This window comes from Engraulis encrasicolus, chromosome 5 (genome assembly GCF_034702125.1).
Source record: "Engraulis encrasicolus isolate BLACKSEA-1 chromosome 5, IST_EnEncr_1.0, whole genome shotgun sequence".
NCBI lineage: Eukaryota > Metazoa > Chordata > Actinopteri > Clupeiformes > Engraulidae > Engraulis > Engraulis encrasicolus.
In genome coordinates, this window is record NC_085861.1 from 55866166 (window position 1) to 55886363 (window position 20198).

The 20198-nt window shown below is 43.4% G+C and overlaps 1 protein-coding gene across 1 annotated transcript; it reads right to left on the minus strand.

Moving 5' to 3' along the window:
• Positions 1–1430: 1430 nt before the first annotated feature.
• ankmy2a (ankyrin repeat and MYND domain containing 2a) lies at positions 1431–11704 on the minus strand. Its single transcript, XM_063198353.1, has 10 exons — positions 11447–11704; positions 10461–10525; positions 9802–9940; positions 8519–8617; positions 7866–8026; positions 7101–7315; positions 4298–4433; positions 3643–3771; positions 2989–3118; positions 1431–1960 (listed from the first exon to the last, which is right to left on the minus strand). The coding sequence occupies exons 1-10, from the start codon at positions 11523–11525 to the stop codon at positions 1863–1865; spliced, it is 1251 nt and encodes a 416-aa protein (XP_063054423.1). The 5' UTR covers positions 11526–11704; the 3' UTR covers positions 1431–1862.
• Positions 11705–20198: the final 8494 nt, after the last annotated feature.

A 20198-nucleotide genomic window follows, 5' to 3' on the forward strand; every position in this document is an offset into this window, starting at 1 on the left:
AAACCAGGTTAAATTAATCTCGGCTCGAGGTAGTGGTAAAACATGTAACAGAAGGGTAAAATATAACACCTGTGGCCTATTACCAGGTTTGCCACTTCCTGAAGGTTGTTTATTTTTATCACATAACCAATTGGAAAACCATGCAGGTTGGTGGTCGATGTCCAAGATTTGGCATGCTGTGGGTGGTTGAAAGTGAAAGCCCATTGGGAAACTCCAACTCCCATTGTCATTGTGACACAGCACTCCACAGCACACAAGTGAACACTGCACACTGCACACAACAAAATTGCATTTATGCCTCACCCGCGCAAGGGGGCAGCCCTCAGTGGCGCCCCATGGGGAGCAGTGCGGTGGGACGGTACCATGCTCAGGGTACCTCAGTCATGGAGGAGGATGGGGGAGAGCACTGGTTGATTACTCCCCCCACCAACCTGGCGGGTCGGGAGTCAAACCGGCAACCTCTGGGATGCAAGTCTGACGCCCTAACCGCTCACCCATGACTGCCCTCCTCCTGACCCTCTCCTCAAGGTCCCGAATTCCGAAGGCCCAACCAATTTTCTTAGTAATGTTCATATTAACAAAGTCACACATTAAGACAATTTGTAGTTAAATATAGATATTTAGATACCGATTATAGTGTAACTATACTATGTAGTGGCAGCCGTGGCCTAATGGTTAAGTAGATGGGCTTGAAATCAGAGGGTTTTGAGTTTGCATCTCACCCTCTACCAAACTCCATGGCGGGGGTGCCCTTGAGCGAGGCACCTAAATCCAATAAAGCTCCAGGGACTGTAACCAATACCCTGTAAATAACCAAGTCACTTTGGATAACCGACATTGCTGCTTTCGGATGTTTCAAGAATATTGATGCCCCCTGCTGGTTTCGGCTGTAGCCTTTTTGAAACATTGCTAAGTTTTGTCCCTGTCTTGCCCTTGGACTTGTTCGTTCTTCCCATGAGAGAGAGAGAGAGAGAGAGAGAGAGAGAGAGAGAGAGAGAGAGAGAGAGAGAGAGAGAGAGAGAGAATTCCTATGGTTACCATAATGTGAGTTCACAACTGTGAAAGTTTAAATTTTACCTTTCAAAAAGCTACCCAACTCACCTGTTGTATCTATGACAAAATGCATGGGAAATTTGTTACGTGTGACCTTCCAGTAAATTGATGAAGGTGGATTTTTGGCCATAAATCAGTGGCTAGGGATTAGTATCAACATTTTGGTACCTACAGCATACCTAAACCTGCCTAAACTGTACACGGCAAGAGTGAAATGGGAAGGGTTAGAGAATTTTACTTAAGTCCCATCATGAGTGATCTGCTTTTAATTTCAGGCTAACCCAACCTGAATAAATATTTAATTGGAACATGTTGCAGAAATGGCTAAAGAGACTGTAACAATTAGAGGAAAGAAGATAGTGAAACCATACTTTGGATTAGTGTAAGGACCCACATTTTTTTTATTTTAATTCAACTGAAAAATACACAGTATCTCCAGAATGCAACAGATGAATATCAAAAATAATATCAAATATATCTTAGTTCGCACATCCCCTGTACCCAAAGCATGGTAAATATCCAAGAGTTGATGCTAGCTTGACATGATTGATTTGACATGAGTTTAACTGGTCTGGAAAAATAAATATAAAATAAAAAACACATAAAAAGTTGTGATGGAACAGGGGACTTCTGCAATATAATGTAGATATAATATACCATCTGGTTGCGGTCAAAGATTCTAGATTCTTGAATCTTTGGTTACGGTCTTCAAAGCTGAAAGCAATGTGTACCGCACATTTTTCTTGGGAGGGAATTGTTTGTTATTCAATTTGCGCAGGAAGAAGTTAGCGGTTGAACAGATGTACATATCACTCGACGGTAGATGTCACCTCCGTGGCCTCCACAGAAATGTCCTTCAAAGCTATGGTGGCGTCTTCAACGGTCAGTGTTTCTTTAATTTCATCATCTGTTTAGGGAAAAATAAAGGGTATCACGTTAATTGCATCAGCCCTACGGTTACAACCAAGCCAAACACAACCATAATCAACCATTTTCAACACTTCAAACATGCCACCCCAGATTGCGGAAGAGACGGCTAATGGCTACACGTTTGTGTGCATGTGTGTGTGGGTGTACATGTGTGTCTCTCTAACTGCTGAGGTGACAGCGTGTGTGTGTGTGTGCGTGTGTGTGTGTGTGTGTGTGTGTGTGTGTGTGTGTGTGTGTGTGTGTGTGTGTGTGTGTGTGTGTGTGTGTGTGTGTGTGTGCAACATGTGCCACAAAACGGATAGCATCATGAATACAGAACAGTGGGTGGAAAAATATTGAAGAAACATCTCAAAATATCTGCCAAGAAGTTAGAGATTGGCAGTAGAACTCTGCACTTCAGCGGGAGTCCCACATGACCCGACACAAAGCAGTGTGGCACGGGAAAAATGTAAAAGTTCACTGCGGGTGTGTGAGGGTAATAGTGGTAATGAACTGTAACCCCGCAAATTAACAATTTATGCAATATTATTACCTGTAGTATTATGCTGTATTATTATCATATACAATTTGTGTTAGTCATTTTTAATAAAAATGCTTACATTTGCAGATGTGGTTTAATTTTCAGACAGTTTGTCGTCTGTGGAGAGCTCAGCATGCATAATTGCATAGCCAATGAAAATAACTTTTGAGATGAAATTACGCGAATGCCCATACCTTGCGGGACTTGCGGGCAGGAGGGGGAAAAATGTTGGCAGGTGGTGTGGGAGCAGGACTAAAAATGGCAATTCTTTGTGGCAGCGGGATTGCATAGCGCAGGAATGGGACTGAAAACTCTGTCCCACTTCCCTTAAAAGGAGATTTCAATACTTTCTTTTGGACATCTAAAGAACACCCAGAAATATTTTCAGAATATTTTGAGACGCAGGTGTGTGGAGATTTGTTAAGTTGGTGTGGAATGACCCCATTTACAAATGTAATTAAAAATCGTCAGTGGTCTGTCATTACCTGTCTTTGGTTTTTCACAACGTTTTGCAGACTCCGCTTCGTGCCTCTCTCTCTCCTGTTGTAGTTTCTTGCAAACCTTCTTGTGGGTGAACCAATGCAGCTTCTGACATGTTTGATCACAGTAGATCACCTGAAGACAGATTACAGGTATTAAAAAAATATAACCAAGACATGACATACTGTACATTTCATAGTAGTTGTGAAACTGTGCATTGTGATTTATAATATATAGTACTTCTGAAGTTGGGGTGCACACATCCGCAAAAACAATAATCCAGGTTGCCAGACAATGGTAGTAGATAGTGTCAGAGTGGTCTGTACACTGCGTATGAGCACCAAAAACATATACTTTATTTCATTAAACAAATGGCAATGCTACAATCCACCAGTGGGATCTTCCTCAGGCCTGAAAAAGATCCCACTGGAAGATCGAAATGGTGCTGTTTGTTTAAGGAAATGTCTTGCTTTGAAAGTCAACTCCAAACGAAAAAAAGAGAGTGAGAAGAAATGGGACTGGGCGAAAAACTACTCACAACACATTTACCATCACAGCTAGAAGCAGTGTTAGCAATCGAATTAATTGAAAAGGAGGTGAAGAACCTTCAAAAAAGATCTCCAGTTGCCTCACCATTTTAGCACTCAAATGCTACTTACCAGTTTGCAAACAGAGCATCGTTTCTGCGCTCCTTTTTCTCCACAGGTTGTGCAAAATTCAACATCCACAAAGCCCACCTGCCCCGTGATGGCCTGGGTCAGCACGGAGAGCGCAGTGGGGTCACTACCCTAGGGGGAAAATATAAAAAAATAATAATTAGCAAGTAAGTACATTTTATTTATGAAGCACATTTAAAAATTTTACCTGCTCTGCTCCTCAGCTGTGGAATGCCCTTCCCCCTGACATCCGCAATATTGACTCTGTGCCCCTGTTCAAATCCAGGCTAAAAACCCATCTGTTTCAGATAGCCTACTCTTTATGATTCTTAAACTCGGTTTTATTTTATTTTATTTCATTTCATATTTTAAAAAATTGTATTCATTTATTTATTTTTGTTTAAAATTCTGTTTATGTGTCTTGTTTTATTTTTGTTTCTCTCTGTACAGTGTCCTTGAGTGTTTTGAAAGGCGCTTTTAAATAAAATGCATTATTATTATTATTATCATTAAAATGGTCAAAGTACTGTACAGTGTCTAACTAAGACAATAATGAAAAACAGTAAAGCATTTTAGAAGCTGAAGGGCAACAAGCATTCCAATAGATAGTAAAGAACAAATAAAATGTGTTGTCTTTTGATGCGTATATTGTACTCACAATCTCGATTGGTGCAATGCTTCTAACCAGCTGCTGCAGCAGGGTGGCATCACAATAGGGGAATTTCCGAATGCACTCGCGTATAAACTTCTCCTGGAACACCGGAAAGCCGTCTCCTTCTCGTCCTTGCAGAAGACTAGAGTTAAGAAAGATAAGATGAGATGGATAAGATAAAGCTTTATTGTCTGTAACACATGAAACAGAAAATTGTCTTCGGTTAAGGAGTTTTCACAAACAAAGGAACACTTGAAAATACATAAATAAGTTGACACCAAAACAAAGCAGCAGCACAAAACAAAAACAATGCTAGGTCAAGTTCACCATAAAGCTCAGATTAGACTTCTGCAACTGTGCAAATCAATTGTCGCTTGGGTCTGGTTGCGAACCAGCTTTGCTTTTATGGATCTGCGTATGCGGTCTCATGTTGCCAGCCACATTTGGAATAGCGCGATTACCTTCACTACATTGCAAGCACTGCAGCCATTTTTAAGCAATGTTGCTTTCTAGCTTCTTGCTTTTATTTTCACACAAACTGCAAAGTCAATGTACTGGTATCATTATTTGACATACCCAGTCTGTTTTTACGTGCATAAAGTGCAAGCATGGAAACATCTGACTCTGCCGATGTGTGTTTACATTCGGTGGAGAACAACAGGCAACGGTAGTCAGACTGCAGGCATTGTGCCGCAAGTGTTTAACTAATGCATTGTTTGTTAATTAGATTGTAGCTTCATGTATTTACACATACTAGAAAGAAAACATTGATATTGTATTTAACAGAATATTGACAGGTTGGCTCTCGCAAACTACCAGCACTGTGCTGCTACGAGAACAAGGAAGTAGCTGAGACGACCAATCACTGCGCCTTTGGTCTGCGACCTTCGCGTCCATCCGATGTGTTGTCAATCAGTAATTTTTTTGAGGTGCACAACGACGGTTGCAGAGCCTCTGTGCGGGGGGCGTGGTCACGCACAGAGACAGATTTGGCAGAAGCATAAAGTGGGCTTAACGCCATAATTAAGTTTGCTGATGACACCACGGTAATTGGTTGAACCCCAAATTACATCACATCACATTTCGCAGATGGCTTTATAGAGAGTGACTTACAATCGAGGACGTAGTCACAGCATACAACACTTGCACGTGGGTGAAAGATGATTTTTTTTGGGGGGGGGGCAGTAGTGGCACTGGCTGTCGTTGTGCCACCCTGACAAGCGCTAATGCTGAAACGTCATTGGCCCAAATACAAAGTACAAAGTGCACAGGAAATAAACAGAATAGGTGCAAATGGAAAGTGGGGTTTATTTTTTTGAGTGTGTCTACAGCTTGCTGCTGAATGTCAGTTGACCTCCCGGGTGGGTCACTGATCAAATTGAAGCCAACATCAACAACGCCACAGTGCAGAGTAGCTTTTCATTCCTTGGAGCTGACGTCAGGGAAGATATAAGCTGGGCACATAACCCAATTTCCATCACGAAGACTGCAAGAAATTTGCGCATTCAGGTGACATTTCCCAGCTTATCACGCACTTGACTCCACCCAGAGTGGGCACAACACTTTCCTCCCAAGTTCTAGTTCCATAGTGTTTACATTGTCAAGCACAGCAACTGATCTGATATCTTATCTTGAAGACTTCCATTCTTGCATTTTTCCCCTACAGAAAAAGCTGGCCATTAATGAATGGAGTAAAAAAACATCTAGCCTGGGAAGAGATTTTTCATGCCTATTCAAATAATGAGTGATGTTAAAATATAGTTAAGATATTGCATAAATGTAATTGTATTTTATTATAAAAGAAAATCAACAAAAAAAGTGTTAGGCTCTGTCCTACAGGTCTTGACCTCTGTCCTACCAGAAGGCCATGCTGAAAAGAGACGAATGCCAAGTATCTAATAGGCTGTAGCATCCCTTCACCGTACTCACTTTTTAGGACTTATCAACGTAAACAATACACCTTTACCTCTTGAGAAGATCATATTTTGTGGCACCAAATGCGATGGATAATAGTTTAAAGGTGAGATTTTAAATCTGTGTGAGATTTTTAGTTGTTTATTTTCAGAATTCACGCTGCCCATTCACTAATGTTACCTTTTTCATGAAAACTTACCACCAGCATCAAATTCTAAGTATTCATTATGACTGGAAAAATTGCCCTTTTCATACATGAAAAGAGGGATCTTCTCCATGGTCCGCCATTTTGAATTTCCAAAAATAGCCATTTTTAGCCGCAAAAATGAGTGTACTTGGACCATACCAGAAAATATTTGTTTATTACTTATAAACTTTCATGTAAAGATGAAATTTGGCAATAGGCAGCCCAGTTTCAATGAGCAGCATAGTTGCAGTACCTTTTTGACCATTTCCTGCACAGTGTCCCTTTAAATGTGTACTACTAATAAGAAAGTGGTGAAAATTCTTTTAAATCTTACCACCTTCAATGCCATCAATAAAACACCGCTTACCTCTTTTAAAATATTTATTAGGGCTTTTATGTCTTTATTTTTGACAGGATAGTGGAGGAGAGACAGGAAATGAGTGGGGGGAGAGACAGGGAAGGATTGGCAAATGACCCGGGTCGGAATCGAACCCGGGTCGCCGGCGTAATAACCCTGTGCCCTACCGTTAGGCCACGGAAGGGCCACAACACCCCTCACCTCTTGAGAAGACCATCCAATTTGTCCTTCTGCTCTTTTGTGAAGTTGGCACCCTTGTGGAGCACACAGCTGATGTATTGCATAATGTGTTTTGTGGTACCCCACCTAACCAAATCAACCTTTAATGTAAACAATAAAACACCCCTCACCTCTTGAGAAGACCATCCAATTTGTCCTTTCGCTCTTTTGTGAAGACGGCACACTTGTGGAGCACACAGCTGATGTAGTGCATCTTCATGGCCAGCACCTCGTTCATGTCCTGTTGCTTCACACACTTCTCACAAATCAACTCCATCACGTGCCGGCACTTCTCCAGAGCCTCCAGCTCTGCTAGCATCGGGTTCTCTCGAACCAGCAACACCATCTGACACAACGGAAAGAAGAATAATATTCATTTCACCTGCATAAAGCACATTTTGAAGTTCAAGCTCGCTCGCTCACTCACTCACTCACGCATATTGCCAGCCGATTAGGTAAAGTGACAAAGAATAGCGCTGGTCAGATAAATAGTTTACTTTTTTAATTATAAAAACAAGCCAGACTTTTATCCGTGTTGGTGTAACGACTACAACTAGAGTCCTCCACGTTATGAAAACTCGCAGGTTGAAAATGTCATGCTGCACTGTCATTGACGTCACAACAGACGGACGACTTCTGATTGGCCGGGTAAAACGTTGATCCTGGATCAACGTTTTGATGTTGATCCAGGACGACTAATTACTTGGTGATAGCAGATCCTGCCCCACACACACACACACACACACACACACACACACACACACACACACACACACACACACACACACACACACACACACACACACACACACACACACACACACACACACACACACACACACACACACCTTCCACTTTTCAACCCATTAAACGAGGAAATGACATAGTTTTCGTACCTTCACTGGGTGGAGATTGGTGCTCATGATGATTTTGTGGAGAGGACCTGTTAGTTTTGGTGGCAACTTGGGTTCTTTTTCTAAACCCTGAGGTTTGGTGTAATAGTCCAATCTTGCCCGAGAAAAGAAATTGTTGATGACCGTCACACAGTCATGTTGTCCTAAAAATAAACAGACACAAAGAGTATAAAAATAACACTGAGGATTTTTTTTCAAAAATAATATAATAAATAAATAAATTAAATTAAATAACTGATCAATATATCCCGTGTAATGAACTAGCTTGACTTGTTTAATATGAATAAAACAAGAAACAACAATAATGTCTTTTAGGCGCATGCATGACTACCGTATACATTATACCAATCAACCACATGGACTGAATACTACACATGAGCACTAATATGCACATTACATGTGCATGAAGAAAACACATTTTTTTTACTTTTGCATTTTGTTATTGGAAATGACTGTTCAGACATATTATCTCTGTGTGAATTCTTGCCATTAAAATATTTTCAGAACATACTTTTTAAACCCATATAAAATGCATTTCCAAATTCAATGCAGTGCCCAATAATTACTCAACATGTTCCAAAATGGATGTACGTTATTTTGTAATGAAGCTCTTCAAATGTAAAACAGTTTCCTACCAACAAAAGCCGCCATTTGGGCTGCAGTCCTCCCCACCGAATTCACCACATCAGTCTCAGCTCCAGCATCCAGCATCATCCAGGTGATCTCCGTTTTACCTGTATGTGCATAGATGGAGAGAGAGAACGATAGATCGAGAAATTAGGACTGGCATGGTACATATATTTGTACCAAACCGTATCTGTACGGGGGGTCACGGTTTGATGCATGCATTTTCATGGAGAATATACAGTATGAAATACTAATTCGAGGCTGAACAGTATGCACAACTGTTGTGATGTGAGAGCAGAGGAGTTTGCACGGGAGTTCTCTAAGAACACAAATGTAATCACTGCATCTGTAAACTCTTCACTGGTCTTGCAATCCAAGTCCGCCTTCGAACAGGCTACACTTGTGCTAGAATAGGTATTCGGCTAATTGTGAGAATGAATGGGGAGAAACACCGGGGCACAGACGTTTGAAAAGTTTGAAACCGCTAAATTAACTGCAAAAACATGTCAGCACAGGTCCTTGCCATAATGCTACCAATGACTTTATTTGGGCAAAACTATGCCAACCAGTGCATCTGGTCTTTTCATAATATTGAAATTTTAACTTATCTGGTGGTTGTTATTTTTCAGCCACAATTAATACTTTATTTGGAAAACGGTCAAGCCCTATGATGAAAGCAAAACCATCCCTTCTGTGACACATGGTGGTGGATCGCTGACGCTATGGGGATGTACTGTATGAGCTATGCACTGGGCCTATGATCCATATTTATGGAAAGATGAATACCTTTAATTGGTGAAAGTATTGATTGGAAATCTTGCATTCATCAGCCTTGAAGCTGCACGTGGGACATTGGTTTGGCATTCCAACATGGCAATAATCCAAATCAGAGGTGAATTGAACATCACAAAGTTAAATAAAACTATAGTTCTAGCAGACCAGCACAGAAAAGGGACAACAATTTTGCAATAACAGTACCACGCCTACCCAATGCAAAGGACTCTGCTTAAGTTCGGTCTCCTAAGGGGCCGTTGTCCCCTCCTTATACTCTTCTATGCCGTTTGGTAGCAGCTTGTATAAGATGTGCATTACCACCATCTACAGCGCTAAGAGAACTCCATTTACTCTCAACCTCCGCTGGTCTCCTAAAGGGGCGTTCACCTGGCGTCACACGGATCCCGGAAAAGTACAGGCTTGATTTGTCTCTACATGTTATTCCAATGTCTCTGGTTTCAGTACAAAAATACAAATTAGAAAAAAAGAAAAAACTCACAAAAAGGAAACAACTCACCTGATAGGCCCGCAAACATGAGTGCGGTGTAGCCGTGCTCATGCTCGTTACAGTTGACATCAGCTCCATGCTGCAGTAGCAGTTTGCACATGTCCGCTTTCCCCTTATACGCAGCATGCATGAGGGGGGTCATCCCGTACTAAAATAAAAAGAGAATCCCAGCATTAATTGAAACAATAGAAAGAAAATGGAGTATAAGCAGGACGATAAGCATAATAATAATAATATTAATCATATTATTATTAATAATAATAATAATTATAATACAAAAGAATCCATTTCAATGTTGCTGTATACAATTCAAGATATAGGCTACTGTGGCTCGACAAAAAAGCCCTCAATGGTCTACAGTGCAAAAACATTGTGGTAGTCACTGTGTTAATAATGCACAAGATTGTTTTTGTTCATCCAGACTTTCAAAAATAGCTGCCATTGGTGACTATAAACATTTCATTTTCTACACATAATTTCACCCTTCCATAACCCTTTTCAATATGTATAGAACCAACTGTGAATGTGAATAAGGACAATAAAAGGCATTCTAACTTACTGCATTCTATTCTATAACTTGCACTGTAATTATGTCATTATGTTGCCAGCTCAAGTAAAACTAGCCAAATAAAAACCGGTATATGAATGATATGAAACAATGTACTTACCTCATCCAAACAGTTGACGCGGACATCTTTGCAACCCAGCAGTCGTGAAACCTCCTGAACATTACCTGCGAAAAAGGCATGGCGATTTTATTTGTGCAGCTGTGCAGTCCAAGTCACATTTACAATTTTGAAAATAAATATATAAATACAATACACACTACAGAGAGTCAGCAACCACTACCACTTTGTGGCTGAGTTGCTGTTGTGCACAGGGCAAGGAAATGTCATGACTGGATTTGGATTTGATGGCACCCTGCTATGACCATTCCCCTTGGGAATTCACTGAGCCCCTGAGAGCGGCATCTTTCACAGTGTGCATGTCTAGGTGCTTGATTTTATACACATACGGCCAGGCTAATGGATTTTGATCTTTTGGATGGGCGAGCAATGGATTAATACTTTTGGTAGGCTAATTACGTCTATTTGGATCTCTCCCAACAGCAAATAAACGACATGTAGTATTGGGCCTTGCACAGCTCTTCAGCCTATTTTTTTTCTTTTTGTAATACTGCTTCTTATTTCTGTGTTTCTAATCCATACACCTCCACCTAGCAGGCTTTTATTTTGAACATGTCACTTTGACATTACATGGAGCATGCACTCATGGACTTGCTTGCCTCTCGTCTCGTTTTGTGAGAATTTATCATCTCGAGATCTCTTGCCAAAAAAATAAAGTTACATTTATACCTGCTCTATACAGAACACAACATGGGTTGGTCTGTTTTTGCAGCAGAGCAAATAAACAGTTCATACAATTTACCTTGGCTTAATCCTCCTGCTATGTACTACTCAGAGGCGGCTAGTCTTGTCATTGTAGCTAGGGCTTTGCTACATCGCCACTGGCTATTTGCATCTACAACTCTTAATCGCTGTAACATTAGATTGAATTTAAGTATTTACTCTGCATCCTGCTCGAATACTCCGCTTTATACAAATAGACCATCGAAATTAGCAGCATCTAGGAACAACTGCAACTCGCAACTTACCTGCTGCGATATCCACCAGCAGCTCTCTCTCGTTGTCTGTGAGATCCCCCTTAACCGGAGCGGACATTTTACTTGTCATTCTCGTCCCCGAGGTCTTGATTTAGAATCAACGCCTCACTGCCAGTTTAAATGTTTTACGAATGCAGTTTGTGCTTACCCAACCTGACCAGGGGATTCAGATTCAGTCACAGGTAGCGGATTTGCTATCGTTGCTGTGCTAGTCGATCGTGACGACGTCAGAGAGCTTCCTGTTATTCTGCGTGAAGTCAGCCGCGGTGTTTTTTCCCTTCAAAATAAAGCACTATTTTTAAATTATATATATATATATAAAGCACTATAATACTGTACGCACAGACCTAGCTGTACGTTACCGAGTACTCAGAAGGAGGAGTAGAGAGATGGTTACATTACTAAAACCCCTTCCTGTCACCATATTACCCCTGCACTCCAACATCTCCACTGGCTCCCTATCAAATTTAGAATTCACTTTAAAATACTTCTCCACACCTTCAAGGCTATCCACAATCTTGTCCCTCCTTATTTATCTAATCTTATTCACATTGCTATTCCCTCCCGCCCCCTCCGTTCCTCTTCCTCCATTCTCCTCTCTGTCCCTTCTGCCCGTCTCAGCACCATGGGGAACAGAGCTTTCAGTTGCTCTGCTCCTCAGCTGTGGAATGCGCTTCCCCCTGACATCCGCAATATTGAGTCTTTACCCCTCTTCAAATCCAGACTTAAAACTCATCTATTTCAGCTAGCCTATTCTTTATGATTCTTTAACTCTATTTTGTTTTATTTTATTTTTATTTATTTTCTATATATTTATTTTTTGTTTACAATCTGTTTATCTGTCTTGTTTTATTTTGCCTCTCTCTGTACAGTGTCCTTGAGTTTTTTGAAAGGCGCTTTTAAATAAAATGCATTATTATTGTTATTCCTCATGGACTTTTATTACTCTTCAAAAAGGTCGGAGCCATAGAGGTAGAAAATAACACTAGAGGTGACCCCGCCCCCTTTTTTACGGCAATCTGTAGCGGCCATTATCTGTAGGTAGATCAGAGAAATGGAAATTAACGAGAAGGAGGCTCACCTCTGTCAAAAGTGGCTTAATCATGTGAAAATGTCCATCAACACACAATGGACAATAGATGAAGTGTTTTGCTAACTATGTTCATAAAATATATAATTTGATTTTTAAATGTATTTTATCGACTCATATGATTTAAGTAGGTATTTAGGCTAGCCTGACATTTCAAATCTGGTCTTTGATTAATGTGTTACTTCATATTCACACAGTTTTAGTCAATTTTTTGACAGGGGTGGGCGTGTTCTCCATTGACTTGCATTGCCTGAAGGTGCCTACACTACCTACGGCATTTCCCAGTGCTGTCGCAAATTGCGGTGTCACCTTTAGTGTTATTTTCTACTTCTATGATAAAACGTATGGGTAGAGAATCGTATATGAGAGTGAGATAAAGCAGGCGGGTTCTTTTCCGGTATCCACTTTACGGCGGGTGAACGCCCCTTTAGGAGACCTTCGATTAGGAGACCTTCGGAGTCTTGAGGTAGAGAATAAATTGAGTCCCCTTTGCGCTGTAGATGGCGGTAGCGCACGTCTTGTGCAAACACCACGAAAAGAGAAGAAGAAGGAGGGACAACGCCCCCTTAGGAGACCAAATTTTGAGCACACGCTTTTGCATTGAGTGGGTGTGTTTCGATTCCTCTTATTATATATCCAACCTCTTTGGTGTGGGTATTCTATACCCTCGGTTCTCTGAGGGAGATAAGTGAGACACAGACTGTGGGTGCGTTCCAATATGCGACCTTGCGTCCTCCACTTGTGCTTGTGGCCTCGTACCAGGAAGTAATATGTCGTGATGACATCACTGACAACAGCATTATATTTCAATATCTTGCAAAAGCTCAATTGTAAAGCCATTTTCTCATTTTCAAAAAGGATAGTAAATGAAGAATAGTCCCCCAAAAAATGTTTTGGCTAGGCTGACAACAGGGAAACTTAATTGTTTAATCCCCAGAGGCGGGGCATCAGTAAAACGTGAGGCCACGAGCCCAAGTGGAGGATGCAAGGTCACATATTGGAATGCACACAGAGATTCTATGGGGTTCAGCACCCTCGCGCGACCGCTCTTGAAGCCTTTTTAAACACGCCTATTGGCTGAGTTGAGCTGTCACTCATAGGCGCCCGCCTCCTATGTAAACCGTGACAGCTCGCTCAGGTTCACATTACCCAGCTCTGCAAGACGAGCGAGCAGGAAGGGGCAGCACAAGTCTGTGTCTCACTTATCTCCCTCAGAGAACCGAGGGTATAGAATACCCATACGTTCTCTTACGGTCGAATCGTTCGACACAGACTGTGACTCTATGGGAGTTTTAAATACGCCCCTGAATGCACATTCCCAACCAGTAAAAATAATGGGAGTGAAAAACAGCGCTGGAAGTGCAAAGCAGTTCATACAGGTCTTGATCCCCCCGCCTCAAGGACAGCGTGAGCCACCATGGACACTGTAACATCAAGGCGATACAGTAGTGTTTTACGAAGGTGTGCCGTGAAACCATTGGCGGAACCATTTCCCTCAGGGCCCCAGGGCAAGACACTTAATAGGGCCCTCCATACGGCTTGCTATGGTCAGAATAGGGCCCCCAAGACCAATACAAGAGGGCCCTGGGCCCCGGGGCAAATGCCCTGCTCGCCCTTCCTATATCTCCGCCCCTGCGTGAAACCCAACCCGCAGCAGCGCAGACAGTGTGGACAGGCACTCCTCTAAATGCGGCCCAAGACGCGGCGATACCTCTGGTAGAGTGAGCTCTGAGAGCAGGGGGGTCCTTCCCCGAGGCCTGATAGGCCATTGCAATCACATCGACAATCCAATGGGACAGCCTCTGTGTCGACAGCGCTTGTCCCTTACCGCGCGAATAGACCAGACGCGATGCGATTCAAGCGACAGAGTGCAGCAGCAAGCGATACGAGCGATTGAGGAGACTAGAGTATGTCCGTACAGGCAGAAGGCAAGGCATTCAAGCATTCCCATTGGTTGTGGTCACTGACCTCTATAAAGTCATTGGCTGTCGCGGCTTGTCGCCGAACCGCATCATAGAAAGTTGAAAAGATTTCAACTTCAAACTGTTGCGCTCGTCGTGCAAATCGCTCTAGTCTCCAGAATCGCTTTTGTCGCGCGACTCAATACAAAGTCAATTACTTCCGTCGCTCGACTCGCTCAGATCGCCGCTGGTGTATTTCTGCCGTTAGAATTAGTCGCAAAGCAAACAAATAGGTCAGTACGCCTGAATGAAGAAGTTTTGTCCATGTACAAGCGTAATGCCCGAACCGGGCAGTTGTCAGTTGTAGATCGCAGCTGCCGTACAACATGGACACTTTAAGAATAAACGCTACATTGGGCCGAAGCGTGACCCTATTATTATCCGCACTGAATTCCATACAGGAGTGTATAGAGAGAGCAGTGATCTCGCTCACCCTTTTAGCTGAGAGAAGGGCCAGCAAGAGGGCAGTTTTGTACGAGAGGACCTTAATGCTTGCAGTTTGTAGGGGCTCGAACGGGGCTTGGCAGAGCGCGTTCAGCACCAAGGAGAGGTCCCACGAGGGAACGGTCGAGCACACGCAGGTCGAAGGCGTCGAGCGCCCTTCAGAAATCTGTTAGCCAGAGGGTGCGCTCCCGGAGATATACCATCGTAGCCTATATGGCATGCTGAAATCGCTGACAGGTAGACCTTAAGTGTAAAATAGGCCAGGCCCTTCTCAAATAATTCCTGAAGAAACGTAAGTACATGGGTGATAGAACACTGAAAGGGGATTACGCCCTTCTGGACACACCATCTCTCGAACGCTCTCCACTTCATATCATACACAGATCTCGTAGATGGAGCTCTGGCACTCTGAGTAGTTGCAATAACATTCGGTGGCAGGCCTATTGATCTTAGGGTGTCCGTTTCACGTGGAAGGCGTGTAGGTTCCACGCTGACGGGTTCGGGTGAACTAACTCTCCCCCCATCTGTGACAGAAGGTCTCTGCTGTTGGGGAGTCGCCAAGGCTGCCCGGCCAGTAAGAGAAAGATCTCCGCTAGCCAGGGCTTGCTTGTCCACCAGGGAGCAATCAGCACCAGCGAGAGGCTCTCCTCTCTCACCCTCGCTAGTACATGTGGGATGAGATGGACTGGGGGGAACGCATACAAAAGACTGTTCGGCCACGTGTGTGATAGCGCATCCGTTCCCAGTGGTGCATCCCTGTCTCAGATGGAGAAGAACAGTCTGCAATGTGTGTTCTCTCGTGATGCAAATACCTCCACCTCCGCGCGCCTGAAGAGTTTCCACACAAGCTCGATTACGCGCGGGTGTAATCTCCACTCCTGATTGGAGAGGGATGCCCTCGATAGTCTGTCTGCACACACGTTCAGCACGACTGTAAGTGAGCGTGTGCCCAAAGTATAATATCGCAGGCTATGCGGTGAAGCCGAAGCGACCGCAGACCCCCTTGGTGATTTATGTATTCCACTGCTGTGTTGTCCGTACGGACTAGAACGTGGTGATGGCGCAGCAAAGGCAGGAAATGCTTTAGCGCAAGCAACACTGCTGTCAGCTCCAGGACATTGATGTGAAGCTGACATTGGTATTCTGTCCAAACACCACCCACAGCCAGATCCCATTGGTATTCTGTCCAAACACCACCCACAGCCAGATCCCCCAGAGTGGCGCCCCAGCCACTCAGCGATGCATCCATTGTCACCACACGTCGTGTCACGATGAGTCCCATTGGGGCTCCCTGTGACAGTAGTGCGGAGTCTCGCCACGCCAGTAGCGCACGGATGCATGGGAGGGAAGCCGTTATCTGCCGGTTGAGGTGTGCCCTGCGCTCGGGATGCAAACGGAGCGAGAACACCCATCTCTGCATGTCCCTCATATACAGTTGCCCCAGCGGTACTACCGCTATCATAGATGCCATTAGACCCAGAAGGCGAAGGCAAATACGGAATTTGACTTTCTTTCCCAAGAAATTTGAGAGACACTTGTGAAATGATTCCACTCGTGGCGTGAGTTTGGCACGGAACGTGGTGGAGTCCAGTGTGAGGCCCAGGAAGTGCACAGTTTGAGCTGGGGTTAGCACACTTTTCTGATAGTTTATTCGGAAACCTAGGGATTCCAGATGGCTGAGAAACATATGTGTGTGTTCCGTGGCCAGCTGCGTGGCGCATAGAAGATGATCGTCTATGTACCCGAATATGCGCATTCCTTTTTCTCTCAGTGGGGATATGGCAGCATCCATAATTTTCGTAAATAGGCGGGGTGCCGTAGCCAGCCCGAATGGCAACACTTGGAATTCTAGTGCCCTGCCCTCGAAATGAAATCTCAGGAACTGTCTGTGGTGTTTGTGTATGCTGATATGTTTGTATGTGACGGTTCAGCACTCTCAGATCTAAGACGGGGCGAGAACCCCGTCCTTTTTCGGTACAACGAAATACCTGCTGTAGAACCTCGACCGTGCTTCGTGTGGGGGAATAATTTTTACAGTGTTTTGCTGGAGTAGAGCTTCTATCTCCTCTCTTAGTATTCGAACCGAATTTGTATTCACCACAGATGGAGTTTCGCACAAATTGTATTTTGTACCCATGCTCGATCGTAGACAGAACCCAAGGGCACGTTACGTGTGTGTGCCAAGTCGCTATATTGTGTGTGAGCGGCTCTGGACTGTACGGGGGCATGACTGTGTTTGGCCGTGCGCCCGTGGTCTCTAGTGCGGAGCTTAGCCACTGATTCGGGGGGCATAGTGGGTATGAGCGTGGGCGAGGGGGATGCTCGGCGCACGCTTTTACTTTTAATTGTATTTTTTCCCGGGGCTGAGGGCTTGTGAAACCGTGTTTGCTCGTGAACGTCTCCAAAGCAGAGCGTGGGTGTGTCTGAGAGACTTTTATCAGACCCAGAGGTAGAACAGTGGGAATGGGAGTGTGAGTGAGGGCACTGGGGCTTAACTTTATTTGTGTCAACAAGGGGAACATGCTTGTGCGACATTGTGTGTTTACGGACCACCCCAGAGTTGTGTCGAAGTTTTGAGACAACATTTCTTCATTAATATTTACAATTATTTATTGGAAATTAACATAATATCTTCACATGTAGAATATCTTCATTTTAGAGATGTTTTACGCTTCAAGGTGCTTCTGTGTAATTCTGGGGCCTAGCTGAGTCCAGAAGACAGCTGCCCTGTCGTAAATTAGCTGGGTGTCGGTTATCACTCACCCACTGGCCGAGTAGCTCAGGCCCACTGGCCACAGGGAAGGTAACACTCTGGAGTGACCATTTCCTTATTTGACTGATGTATTCTGGTATATTCTTGCTGCACTGATGCTTTGACCATGTTTGATACATGATGTAATACACTTGTGGGGTTTAAATACTGTTCTCAGATGCAGCTCGAGAGAAGAGCTGGGGACGACTGGGGAAGCGCTTGGCGGATGGGCGCTAAAGCCCTGATGCTAAAGGCACTATGCTACATTATGGTATTCTAAGGGTTAACTGAATTGCTCTTCTCACTTGCAATGTATCAATAAATGTAACTATCTTGATGGCAATGGCATTCGTCTTCTCCTGTGATTTCCTGGCTTCTGCTTCCTTCACTGTTCTCCTGCACAAAGATGGGTAATGTATGCTTATGGCTGATTGGGTCCAATTAACTAAATAATAACTAAGTATGTAATAGTGATAACAATAATATAAATACTTGGGTATTAATTGGTAAATGGTAAACTTACACGAGTCAGATGGCGGGTGGTTATCTATTGCAATAGCCCATATTAAGTCTTATTAATTATAAAAAGTTACCACATATTTGGCGAGCCTGCCAGGAGATTTTCAGACATTTAAAGTGGTTTTTGATGTGGTGGGGCAAGAAACTGTGCACATACTGATTGCGTTGAGCTCTCTTGGCCTGGAGCTGGGTGCAATACAGTGCTTATTCTGTGCAATAGATTAAAAGCGGTGCCATGTTTGCAGACCAGTGGCCACGGTCTGGGAACATTGTAACGCTGGGTTCTTAATGCAATGATGTGTTACTGGGGTTTTACAGGAGGGAATTGGGACTGTGCATTATAGCTATTTATTCATTGTCATGGCAGGCGCCAGGACAAGTGCTGGTGCGCATGTCCAATGTCCTTTTGTTAACACAGCGTTGCAGTGGGACTTAAAGTTCCCATGGCATGAAATTTCCATGGTCTTTTGGGGCTTTGTATGTGTTTGCGGGGGTGTCAGGATGCTATATCCGCAATCTTTCTCAAAATAAAGCTGAAACGCGCCATTTAGGCCTCTTTGTTGAAAAGTCTCCTCTCCCTGTGCGTCGATCTGTTAATTATATGCAACAGGAGGAGGAGGGGGGCAGGAGGGGGAGTGTCGTTGATGAGCAGGGGCGGAGCCGCGGGCTAACGCTGTGTTGTGGTGGTGGTACGGCAGGCTAGCTGTTACCTAGAGTTAGCAATTTGCCCTAGTTAGCAATGGGACGTCCAGCACCTGATGGAACTTACTCTCGCTTGTTTTGACCGAAAGATGACACAATCTATTGCCTACCTGCTCATGGGCTTCAGTGCAGGACGCCTCAGAAGGGTGAGTTTGAAATGTTATGTCTGCAATTTTCGTTGAATGGGCAGTTATGAAGCACTGTTACTTGCCAGTAACTTTGTAATTACAGCAGCAATCATTCACCATGCAAGGACCTGGCAAGCACCGTCATAAATTACAATATTCTTTTTTTTACATATGAGCAAACAACCCCATTTGATGTGTGTGATGCACGTTACTGGCATCGCAACTGTCTCTAAACCCAGCAACTTTCTCCGTGTGGTTAGCATGCAATTGCAAGTCCTTCCCCTTTGTAATGTTATGCCATGCAACACAAACGTGGTAAAAATGTTATAAATGAACGAGGGGGTAAGTTAGTTGTCAGGTTATAGTAGACTTTTACTCCTTTGTTTACAGCATTGTTCTGTTTCACCACTGCAATGCTTATCATGCATCACAAGTCTGTTTGAGGAGGGCGGTGATGACATGACAAAAGGCTACTCTATACTAGTTATGATGTACGCACTTCCTCACCGGCTCATCATAAAATGTGTCTACATACAACTAATCTGCATTTGAACAGCTCCCCTGTGCACTGCCTGTGCTGGAGAATAGCCAGCTTTCCTTTGTCCAATAAATGGCATTAAATGCATCTATTATGCCTTGTATTCCAGTGATTCCCAACCTTCTTTGCCCTGTGTACCCCCTAATTAATTTTGTCACATCATGAGTACCCCCTCCTTCATGCTCTGTATGATCCTCTATACCAATATGAGTACACTCCATATATTTGTTAGCATCACATTTTCCACGTACCCCTACTGGTACACAACGTACCCCTGGTTGGGAGACACTGTTGTATACAGTGGTGTAGTCTTGTCTATGTAGAACGCGGGTATACCCACTTCTAAATTTCAGGGATTTCAGTATACCCACTTAAAATTGATTGATCCATTGTTTGAATAGCACAAATATATACAGTATACCCACTTCAAAAAATGCTCAAATATACAGTATACCCACCATAAAAAAGTAGACTACACCACTGGTTGTATACAATGGTGAAATATTCCATGCTCTGTTGACATCACATTTATCCATAGTTGCCAGTTAAGTTTCCATTGCGAAAATAGCATCATCTCATGTTTACCTGAGAGTAACCTGGCTAACAGTA